General features: G+C 39.4%; 1 protein-coding gene across 1 annotated transcript in view; it reads right to left on the bottom strand.

Moving 5' to 3' along the window:
- Positions 1-12,740, bottom strand: part of cacna1eb (calcium channel, voltage-dependent, R type, alpha 1E subunit b) — a 72,965-nt gene that overhangs the window by 53,952 nt on the left and 6,273 nt on the right. Inside the window, exons 3-5 of the mRNA XM_060875088.1 lie at positions 3,494-3,597; positions 1,157-1,315; positions 817-1,007 (exon numbers count right to left, since the gene is read on the bottom strand). Of these exons, the coding sequence (XP_060731071.1) occupies positions 817-1,007; positions 1,157-1,315; positions 3,494-3,597 (454 nt within the window). The remainder of the gene's footprint in view (positions 1-816; positions 1,008-1,156; positions 1,316-3,493; positions 3,598-12,740) is intronic.

Raw genomic sequence — 12,740 nt, 5'->3', positions numbered from 1 at the left:
GATTGGCATCTCTGGAAAATTGCCTGTAGTGTGTGATTGCGTGAGTGAATGAGAGTGTGTGTGTGCCCTGCGATGGGTTGGCACTCCGTCCAGGGTGTATCCTGCCTCAATGCCCGATGACGCCTGAGATAGGCACAGGCTCCCCGTGACCCGAGGTAGTTCGGATAAGCGGTAGAAAATGAGTGAGTGAGTGAGTTTATTGAACAGAATCTTTTTAAAGTTGCAAAGCGGGTTAGTAGTCAGGCGTCAGAGGCGTCTCTGGTGTTGTTTGACAGAAAATCCTATGACAAGATGTACCTACAGATTACATGCTACATGAAGGGTTGGTGGAGCTCTTGCCTGACGCAGGAGAATGTCAATTTTAACCTTTGAACTATGAGACAATTTCTTCACTTTTATACTGAATGAATAAGTAGTATCCTTTCCACATCCTGTTTATGCTAATCAGCCCTAATGCCGTATAATCACAACTCATTACTGAAGACTAGTCTAAGGTATTGATTTCAGTTAGTATTAGATATTTCTTTCTTTCTTATATATTAGTATATTTGTCTAAAATATATTTGATTTTACATTTAAGGCAGGTGTATTAGGAGTAACATGCTGTTTCAGTCCGTATTTTCTATCCTCTTATTATATTATGCTTGGACTTAAGTAAGTCTAGATACAACAGAAGTCAATAAATTAATTATCTAACAAAACCTGAGGTGTGAAGTTATGCACGCGTGTAGTGCATGTGCATGCACGCGAACCTTTCATTCAGACTTTATCTTGCTTTAAGTGCTGTAGGTTTAAGTTGAAGTGATGCAAGCTTACGTTGTAGAGAACAGCAGTCCAGCCCTCCATGGTGATGCACTGGAACACTGTGAGGACTGCAAAGAGGATGTTGTCGAACTGAGTGATGCCGTCATTGGGCCCGATCCATGTGCCGTTACAGTCGTATTTCTCCGGACACCTTCGCACGCCGCAGGCAAACTCCACTTCAGAGGAGTCCACTGTCTCGTTATCTGATGGCAATACAAACACCCAAAACCCCCCCCCAAAAAAATCTCACAACACAACACTGAAAAATTTCCTACATTTACACCAAAGAGGTGCAAATCTCACACTAGACTTTATCAGAGTTTATCATTACTGTGAGTTAAACGTCCCTAACCGAGGATGTCGGGCTGGGGAAGGCAGGTGTGGTGCAGCTTGCCGCTGTAGAACTCCAGGCCTATGATAGCGAACATCAGGATAGCGAAGAACAACAGCAGGCCGATCTGCAGCAGAGGAACCATCGCCTTGATGATGGACTTGAGGACGATCTGCAAACCTGAGGTTACACACGGAACTGTTACTTCGACATCACTGAAAAAAATCCGTGTTAGGACGGATAATAATTGCAACGATCTATAATACAAACGATATTATTTACGATACTAATTACTTATAATAATAGTTTTATTTATAAAGGGCACAGTAGAGGTTTCCAAACATCTGTCCAATTATCTTCCAAATAGTATTTATAAAACAAATGAATGGACCATTTTTAGATAAACTCGTGATTGCTTTCTGGTTATATGACCCATGTCACGATGATGTAAGTATTAAAACAGCACGGTGTACTGTTATAGAGAAAATAACAAAATATTACTATCGAGAAGATCTCACAACACGACATTGTTTGCCAATGAATACATATATTCTTTTATATTTCTAATGAAATAAAGATCGACAAATGAATTAATCTCATACCTTTAATTCATTTAGAGTGGCATTAAAATGACAACAAGACAAGTTTTTCTTATCATTTACATTATAGCAGAAATAGACAGTCATTGGGATCCAGTTGTCTGAGATGTTTGGAATAAAAACGCAACTAGCAATTAATGCGACGGCAATTCCGATGCACCAAATATTGACTTGAGTTAGATTTCGTGAGTCTTTTGAAACACCAATAGAGTCGCAAAGTCATTTCACACATCATGAGGTAATTTATTCATGAAGACACTATGCAATTACAGCCTGAAAGTCAAAGACACTAGCTCCTGTGTTTGGTGTGGCCGCTGATGAAGGTGGCTGGCTTATTATGAAGATCAATGATAAGATATTCTAAGGTGGGCTATTTATAGTGAGCAGGATGTAATTGTTATTAATGAAAGAAACCAGAGAATGAGCTCAGCGAGAGAATTCCTCAGGACGCTCAGGATTCATTCGAAAACTCGATTGAAGCACATGCTCAGGATTCAGACGGCTAGTTTGAGGTACGCACCAAGGATTTGTGTTAAACCCGTTAAAAAAAGTCGATTCCCGTTGTACAGCTTTCTGTTTTAGCCAAATAAATCTGAGCTTGTTTTTTTTTCCTGAAAATCAGCATATTGGACATATAAAACCTCATACATGGACAGGCAGAAAAGGAGTTTTTCCAAAATCTAATAAAATCTTGAGCCTAGCTTCTAACTGCAACTGAGATCATACTGAGCTGTGGCTGCTTTCTGGGATCTCTGAGCCAGAAAGACTTCAATAAACCAAGACTCTTAACTTACAGTTAACTAGTTCATCACCAGCTAGTATTGTAGCTGCTGAACAACTGGCTTAGCTTGTCAAACTGCTAGATCATACTTAACTAACTTCATCATAACTAGACTTAACTGACTGCTAAATGTGTGAGAAGGTCTAACGTCTATTATGTTGAGATTAGTAGCTTTAGCTCTAATTCTCTCAGGACCACTTTGTCAAATGAGAATTTATTAGACGATAGCATACAGTTAGTGTTGGCGGTATGGTTCTGTTCTGGGCAGGAATCCACGTGCCCGTCCGTGCGCATGCATGGGACGAGCGGGGAGAGCAGCAACTAGAAAATAGAATAAACCCCCCGTATAACAGAACCGCTAATCATGCATAGAGTTTTTTTTGGGTTTTTTTGGCAAATGAAAAAAAAATGAATAAATGGATAAATAAATAATTAAATAATTAGAGGGAGAGAGGGAGAGAGAAAGAGAAAAATATGTGGAGATTTATGACGTAAACTGGTACGACGAACACGGGTTCCGGCATGGTGGAGTCGGGGTTGGAGGAGGGAGTTTAAGTCGCAGCAGTAGCGACGCGCTAGAAAGCGGCTCAATGAATGGGAATTTAAATGGTCGGGTAATATGGATGTCGTAACAGGATTGGTGAGCATCGTGGACAGCCGATTAACAGCTGATGCACGCATGACGACGCTTGACGACGTGGCCTGACAGAACTAACGCGATGCTTGATTTCAGTTTCTACCAACACTTTACAGCTGGTAAAGATAATCTATAAGACAGTAAATCTATGGTGCATTTCATAACTCCTGTTATTTTTGTGTACAGGTGTGATGTTTGGTCAAGACAGTGTCAAGAGTTTGATGGGAACCATACTTAAATACTATATTTTAACAGTTTATTGTTGTACATGTATTCTATTTTTCTTCTTAGGATCTCTTGAGGAATACAGTTCATTATAAAAAAAAATCTGAGACACTTACTGGGAATTCCTGAGACAAGTTTGAGAGGCCTCAGGACTCGCACCGCTCTCAGAGTCCTCAGGTCCACTGGGATGTTCATGTGAGCTCCTGCAGTGGCCAAGATCCTGCGTTCAGCACAATAAATCACACATACAAAAACACACACACACACACACACACACACAGATGCCTCATCACTGACCTATTTTCTAATGCTTCACACCAAAAACAGGAAGAGAAAAATGACCAACAGGCTCTTACATGCACATGCGAATTCATGTTTTTGACCCTCAAACTTTAAAGGTTAAGGTTACACACTTGGAAAAAACCCAAAACAGTTCATCAAGGGTACTTAAAGTACAAGTCCAAACCAAAACACACGCTTTTGCTAATCATGTAAAAAGATAGCTGGTGTCTATCATGCTAATGTCAAAGCAGAAATGATTAGGATTACTGCACTTACAATAAAGGATATAGGATGAAGTGAAAAAAGAATCCCGGCATGATTCGAATATATAAAGCATCCTGCAGTAAAAAAAAGGACGCTATCTAAACATCTAGATGTGCATCATCATTTTTCCAAAGTGGCGTTAATAACAGGTTAGCGATAATTTGATGCAAAACACAACTCCCCATATGATTAGCATTTAATTACCAATCTTTCCCCAATGTGTCTCCATCCTTTGCATAAACATTGTGAGTCCAGATCTCCCGTATAACCAGACAACAATTCATCAAGACATCCATCATATCTTTCATAACACCACGTGTAAATAAACATGATTGTGAGTACAGTGAGGAGAAGTGAAGCGGCTGTAGAGAACGGAGAGAGAGAATGAGGTGCAGAGGTAAAGAATGAGCGCATGCTGAGTGGGAGCAATAAGAAAAAGGCCGAGCGCGGGGGCGTCGAAGGGTGTTCAAGGCTCTAAAAGAACGCCGCTGAGTGAAAATGCACTGGTCTCAAGGTTATGAATCCAAACGGAACATTGTGTATGAGTGTTCTTCAGGGAAACGGCTGTGCTGTACACCGAGGCCACGAATCACAGACAGATCAGAGCAACCGGTGAACAGAGTTCATTACATAAACTGAAGAAAATGGGGAATAAATTAATTCTTTCAAAGCTCTAACTGAATTTTAGACACACAACCTCATAAACAATACTTTTGTATAAACTATTCAACCCATATACTATGTCTAAATGATCGTTGCCCTACAGTACAGTATATACAGCTTGGACTCAGTGATGGCACCAGTAGATAGACAAAATGATTCCATCTCAATGAATGGAGATATCGTCGCTGTCGGGCGGAAACCTCGTATGTCCAAATTTGGTCAATTTCATATTTTTTCACATATCGATGCTATTGGTCAGTCCTCACGTGGGTCTGTTATTTTTACAAGTTATTAACCAATCTAAAGTCTTGAAAATAGCTTGAGCGCAAATCTCATAACTCCATTGGACACTTCAACTGTCCACCTCTTCCTCACTCCGGTGGAGAGCTTCACGTCATATTTCTCCTCAAGAAGAGTCGCAACGAATCAACACGTCTTCTGAGGTAAATGTCTTCAAAACACTGGGCTCAAAGAAAAAAAAATCTTGACCCCCGCTAGTTCTGGTGCTCGTCTGAGGACAGGAATTTAGCGCAAGACAATCCACTGCAACGCGGACTAAACCCTGTGCACTGCAGATAAGGTACAGCGTTTTTTTTAATTTCCTGAAAAATAACGGTTTTGGAGATACGAGGATTCCGCTTGACAGCGACGATATGATGCTGTAAGTAAGCAGAGGTGAGGCTGAACATAGGTCTAATACTGAACTAAAAAAAATCTATAACAAATGCATAAGTTTAACATGTGGAACTATTTTTTACACGTTCCTTTAAAATGATCTGCTACACCACATCATATCTGATGAAGTCTGTGCTGTAGAAAATAATTCGCTGATTCACTACGAGGGTTTACGGAGAACTGTATTATTAATAAATAATAACAATCAGAGGCATCTATACATGAAAACTGAACATGTAGAGATGTAGACGTTTTTGTTACGTTTTAACCAAACCTTGACTGATATTTCACCTAAAAGGTGGTGGAAATGGTAGCTTAGTGCTCAGAATGTTGGACCAAAAGGTTGTGTTTTCAAATCCCATCACTGCTACCCCTGGATCCACGAGCAAGGTAAAATAAGACATGTGTAATTTGCTCTAGATAAGGGCATCAACCAAATGCTGTAAATGTAGACCCTGGAGCTGTTCTGAAACTTCCCTGGTCTTTATGATACTGTTTGTTTGGGTATCTTCTCTAACAAATTCTAAGGACTTCCAGGAGCAGGATCTGACTTTGGGATTCACAGCAATGAGGAAGGTTAAAGCATCTGAAAAGGTTTTTGTTTTGTCATTTGTAAATAATTATATTCAATCTACTGATTTTCAACATTGTCTCATCTGAGTTAGATCCTTGTATTCAAATCAGCCTCATGTAAGGTAGATCATCAGGATCGACTCTGTCTCACTTTATCTAGAAGCTAAGATCTCATTCTGCTTTGCTTGAAGTAGATCACTGGATCCAATTAGTTTCCAAGCCTAGTTTGCTATAGATCCTTGTATTCAACCCTGCACTGCTTGATCTAGAGCCATGGATTTGACTCTGATCTAAATCTTCAGATCCTACTGTGTTTTGCTTGATCTGCATTCTCAGATTAATCTCTAATCATCAACGATGCATGACTTGAATTCTTAGATTCTAATCTTACTCACTGGATCTAGATCACCATGTTCAATTCAGTCGAACCAGATCCTCAGATTCAACAGTGCTTCACTTGATCAGGATCCCGAGTTTCAGTTCTGCCTCAATTGATCCAGATCCTCTGATTCAACACTGACTCAATTAATCCAGATCCAGAAGTTATTTCTGCCTCACTTGACCTTAACCTCACATTCAACACTGCCTCACTCGATTCACTTACTCTGAGTCGACTCTGCCTCGCTCGATTCAGATCCTTGGCTTGACTCTTGCTTTCATGATCTCGAGTCAGAAATTTGACTCTAATCTATCCCTGTATTGTAAATAAAAATGTAAAAATGATTTTCTACAGTGATGCAAGTCAATTCAGTATCCATGGCAACACTGAACAGTGAATGACCAGGCATTCATTGTTTGTGCAGAAAGGATGTTGTTATTGGTTTATTTTGCCCAATTCTTGTCCACCTTCATCTGTCCACTAAATCTGTCCACTTTTTTTTTTTTTTTAGTACATATTAAACTTCATTTCAACAGGTCTACTTCATAGAATAAGCATGTTAAAACTTTCACTTTAGCCAAAATCAAAAGCCCAGTCAATTTCATGCTATGTCTTAAGATGCATTAGCAAAACTTCACGTCTTTCTTCAAACTGGCAAGAACGTTCCAATCAACCGGGTCGCATTTCCACAAAGACAACAAATGGAGACGTCGAAGAAATACAATAGTAAACAAATAAGCTATTTTTGTTAGAAATAGCACTTAATAAGCATGTTTTGTGATTTTTTTTTTTTAAAAAATGGGTAAAAATGGGTTTTAAAAAAAAAAAAAAAAAAGCAACTTTGAATGGATCTAGACTTGCCTCAGTGGAACAGTACACAAAGACCCAAGCTGAATAAAAAAAAAAAAAAAAAACCAGAATTAAAGCAGAATTATTCAGAAAAGCAGCTTTGAATGGATCAAGATACACCTCTGTGGAATTGCACACAAAGACTCAGGCTGAATAAAATAAAATAAAAAAAAAAACAGAATTACATCAGACTTTGCAAGGACACCTGGTACACACTGAACATAATCACTGCAGAAAAAAAAAAAAAAAGGGAAAAGATGATAGAGTTCTCATGATAATCGTCATGCCAGTGATGTCTCATACACACACACACACACACACATATGCACACTACGGAAACCGTGTGTAAAGCTCCTCCAACCTTGTATGATACTGATGCATAAAACTTTGGCTCAATAGATATAATGTATTACTTTAATTTCCAGACTACAACTCCCATCATCCTCAGCCTGTGACATCACCACAATCAATGATTACTCATGACACTCACCTTTCAGCAGTCACACTTACTTTAACATGGACTCTAACCTGGACTTCTTGCATTCTATTACTTAACCCGTTGGTTTGTTTGCTTCACTGGTTGAAAACATGAACTAGTGTCAATCGAGCCAGAATGAATCATGCGTAACCAGCAGCACTGAAAATGAGGCTAAGTGGGTTTGGAAAATGCTTGTATACATTGGTTTCCATTATACAATGAACATATACATTGATTTTTACTGGCCAATGCAAGTATCCACTGGTTCCCACTGGACACTGGGTATATCCATTGATTTTCAATGGACAATCCATGTATCCACTGGTTTCCATTGGACAATATACATATTCAATGGTTCCCATTGGACAATCCATGTATCCACTGGTTCCCATTGGACAATCCATGTATCCACTGGTTTCCATTGGACATTGTACATATTCAATGGTTCCCATTGGACAATCCATGTATCCATTAGTTCTCTTTGGACAATGTACATATACAAGGTTTTCCATTGGACAATCCATGTATACATTGGTTTCCATTATACAATGAACATATACATTGACTTCCATTGGACATTAAATGTATCCACTGATTTTTACTGGCCAATGCAAGTATCCACTGGTTCGCACTGGACACTGGGTATATCCATTGATTTTCAATGGACAATCCATGTATCCACTGGTTTCCATTGGACAATATACATATTCAATGGTTCCCATTGGACAATCCATGTATCCATTAGCTCTCTTTGGACAATGTACATATACAAGGTTTTCCATTGGACAATCCATGTATACATTGGTTTCCATTATACAATGAACATATACATTGACTTCCATTGGACATTAAATGTATCCACTGATTTTCACTGGCCAATGCAAGTATCCACTGGTTCCCACTGGACACTGGGTATATCCATTGATTTTCAATGGACAATGCATGTTTCCATAGGACATTGTACATATACAATGGTTCCCATTGGACAATCCATTTACCCATTAGTTCTCTTTGGACAATGTACATATACGATGTTTTCCATTGGACAATCCATGTACCCATTGATTCCCATTGGACAATGTTTGTGGTGGGGATGTTTGGGTTGGGGGGAAGGTAAGAGCTGATACTTTTACAGCATTTGTTACAGGATCTCATCCAGCATGACTTACCAAGGTGAAAGGGCATTACATATTTACATTTATACCATTGTGCAGATGAGGGTTAACAGCCTTACTCAGGGGTGCAGTAAGAGCAGAGTTGTGGTGTACTAGTCACACAATATTCACTTTGCTTTCCTCAACAATATTTTATTCTGTCTTGCTTACCGGACTACCGATCGCTGGTGGATTTTAATGAACTGACAATGTAGTGGTGTACCATTTCTGTACATATCGAAGCACTGTCATAACTGACTTATAAGACAGCGAGGCATCAAATGCAGCTGTTTTCCATGTGTATTTAGCATATACTGTTACGCCAATATCAGTATTAAACTGCATATTAATTGGTGTCACATTTAAATAAATAATCCTCCAACACTGATTTCCCTGACAAACACATATCACGTCTTCCCACATTCGTGCCCTGTTGCAGGAAATCTTGTTAAACTTACACTTCATTTTTCCATCACTATGTCTCTCAAACCTGACACACACATCTCAACACCGCATTCCAATCCAACGCCGTCATCAAAAAAAGACGTGTTTTTTTCTCCTCAGGCTTGGCTGAAGTCTTCGACAAATGAATAATCACAGAGCGAATGTGCATTCAACGGTCATGCTGAATTAGAGCTTTCTGTCTTTTGTGATAACGTGGGTCCAGCTATGCGGCTATCGAAGAGGGGAACAAAAATGTACCTGACATGTCCAAGCTTTGAATTCTTAACGTGAACAGAATTCGCCCTCTCCCACACATGTACACCTACAAGCCTGCACAGTAACGAGCTGTTAGAGGCCAAGGCGAAATCAGAAAGGGGAGAGAGAGTCGGGAAGGGGAGGGGGGTTGAGATGGCCGTATCAACACCGAGCTCTGAATCATCAACATATCTGTAGCAGATGAAGAGCATTTGAAATATTTCCACTTGAAGTTTTTTATTTATTTATTTATTTATTTATTTATTTTTTACATGTTTAACATTTTGGACATGCAATGCCATGCATATCTGACTAACGAGGCCTATCATATTCTCATAAGAATGTTCTAAAAACAGCCGACAATATAGTGACACCATAGACATTGTTTTCTATATTTTCTCCTACATTACAGTGGGCTGGGTTTAGATTTTGACCACAGCGTATCAGCTATAATATCAGTTATTCTACTCGCCAAACAACACATACTGTATATTTAGCTATTTTTAAGGATCCTTTGGCTTGTGGATGTTTCTAAGTCCATCCCATTTAAGAAGTTATTAACCTTATCCAAAGAACTAAAATGTCAATTTATCTAAAAAATTAAGAAAAAAAAAAACCCTCCTTATTTATGTCAACTAATAGCTAGTAAATTATTAATGAATGAATGTATTAATGAATAAATATTATAGTTATGCAAACTATTTTTTTTTGTTTTTGAGATGTTTAATGGTTAAAGAGAGCGGATTGCATGCTAACATCCGCCGAGACTGTCAAATATGACACTTTTGGCCATTTCACAGGCTTGACACAAACAATAACACTCTTTAGCGCTACTTAGTGCTGAGACTTTTTATTTATTTCGGCTGACTGTGAAACACTTACTCAGTCATGCAAAAATGACTCAGATCTCCACCTTCGGCACGATTGCAGAAAAGAAAGTCAGCTCTTTTTTCTCCAGACTTCACAGAAAACGTGAAGAACAAATGATATCATAACCAGGTGTTTGTTCCTAATAGCTACTCAAGAGCTGTGTTTATAAGGAATAAAGTTTCTAACGTCTCCGATCGACTGTTGAGGTTTGCAACGAGTGTGTGAACAAGCGTGTGCATGTTGCCCTTTGATGGATTGAGTCTAATCTAAGGTCTATTCACACTAACCTGATCAGGATAAAGTGCTTACTGTATGAATGAGCACACGGACTGGCGTGAAGTGATGTGTGTATGGCATTCAGTCGACCGGAAATGAGGCAATTTTCTCTTAGCTTCACTAGAACGATGCTGAGACTGAGACATGTCCATAAACATCGTTTTCCGCTCAGTCGATTTTCAAAACCTGTTCGTTAGTATAGAAGAAAATGTCCAGATTTCATCATGTGAAGGGTTTCCCAGGCTGACGCGTGACTGCCTAATTTAATGCATATGCCTGAGGAACAGCGTGACAGAAATGTCTGTGCAGGCTTTACCAGCATTTCAGCCCTTCTCTGACATCCTGTCACACACCATGTAATCGAAATTCAACCATGCCAGAAATCCCTGCACACCTTTTAGTTTACCGAGGCATTCTCGACTCCTTATAAGCAGCGATCGTCATTTTTAGCACTTCAGCCTCTCAATCAGGGCTAATATAAAAGAAGAGAATGGCTTCAGCCATCCGCGGGAGGGAAACACTAAACTCCGACAGGGGGCCACTTATGCAAATGCTGCCAATAAAAGACTATTATAAAGAAATATTCGAATATTAGGGTATATTAAGTAGAAACTTTCTCCCCGTGCGTTCCCATCAGATTTCAGCGCAAAAGAATGTCAAATTAGCTCGGTGCGTCTCTGCAGATTTGCTTGAGGCGATTCATTAATTCCAGATGAAATGACAGCCACGAGCTGTGGTCTACTGGCCTTGTTTCTGGTCCTCAAGGACCGGAGTGGCACATGTGTAGTTTTCTTTTAAGTCTGACTTACTTTTTTTCTGTGTCGAAGGAGGCTGAACGTGTGATGGCTGAAAGTGTGTCAGCTGCATACGGGGGGGGAAACTGGGTTACATTGCAAAACAGGAGGGATTATACCAATAAGGGGCAAGTGCAATATAACAGATAAGAGCTCTGAAATTAAAAGCGAACAGATTAAGTATCAGTAATATACAGTGAATATATTTCCATGTGAAATAACATATGCTGGCTCTGAGGGTTTTTTTTTTTTAATAAGGCATAGACAGGAATTATTATATTGAGGCCACAAGTTAATATATTGAGGCCATGACTTAATATGCTGTGGGAAGCTCATAGTTAATACATAACCTAGAGTTTATTGTTTTTGTCCGAACGGGAGGAAAAAGTGTATTTGCTCAGAGTATACGCTCGATATAAAGAGCGCTGTATCCATTTCATATCCACAACACCAGTGTCTTCAGTTATTCCAGTCTTTACGCTTCAGAAATTTTAACCATCCGGAAATGATTTACAGTGTGAGTTCGGTTACACTGGAGCACGTGAACGCAACTTGTACTGTGCACTTGACTTGTTCGGGAAGAAACGTAACCTGCATGTGTGTATTTTAGCTGATGATCACTAGACATTATTATTATTAGCTTCTGGCTGGTCGAAGAAGAGACGATGAAGTGCGTTAATGCGCCGTAATAACAGCAGAGAGATAACAACTAAAAAAAAAATACGGTGAGTCGATACGGGTGTGTTTTCCGTGCACGGACGTGTTTGTGATGATGTAATATAAACGCAAATGCACTAGGGTTCGAGAGAATCGAGTGAGTCTGAAACCGGAACGATGATTAGATTCGGACCTCAGCGAACGTCACCAGAGTGAATATCAACTTACTGTCTGAAAATTATCTCACTTATACAGCTGAGCATTTGAGAGTTAAGGGTCTTGATCAGGGGCATCAGCTTGCTGGCCTTGGGATTCAAACTCAAGACCTTCTGATCAATAGTCCAACACCTTAGCCACTGAGCTACAACATCAACATCATTAAAATCTTTTAAGTACGCATGTATTTGTTTTAACAAAGAATTCCAATTCCTTTACGGTAGTGTTCATGTTTTTACATAATACCTACATACAGTAAGTCCATTAGCTGTCACACCTTGGAAGGAAGGAGACAGACCCGTACGCAGGATAGCTTCAAATGATAGGGTTTAATAAATAATGAAGACCATACAAAGGACTAAACGTAACTAACTGAACGTAACTATTGAATCCGCCTTGCATTTAGCAAAGTGGCTCACTTAAATACACAAAAGGACAATCACACACAATGGGGAACAGGTGTGGAGACAGGGAGGATCAGACGAAGACGGGGCAGCCACGTGACAAAAACAAACAATCGCACGTGTCCAAAAG

This window comes from Tachysurus vachellii, chromosome 7 (assembly GCF_030014155.1).
Source record: "Tachysurus vachellii isolate PV-2020 chromosome 7, HZAU_Pvac_v1, whole genome shotgun sequence".
Taxonomy (NCBI): domain Eukaryota; kingdom Metazoa; phylum Chordata; class Actinopteri; order Siluriformes; family Bagridae; genus Tachysurus; species Tachysurus vachellii.
This window is presented reverse-complemented; position numbering and strand designations above follow the sequence as displayed.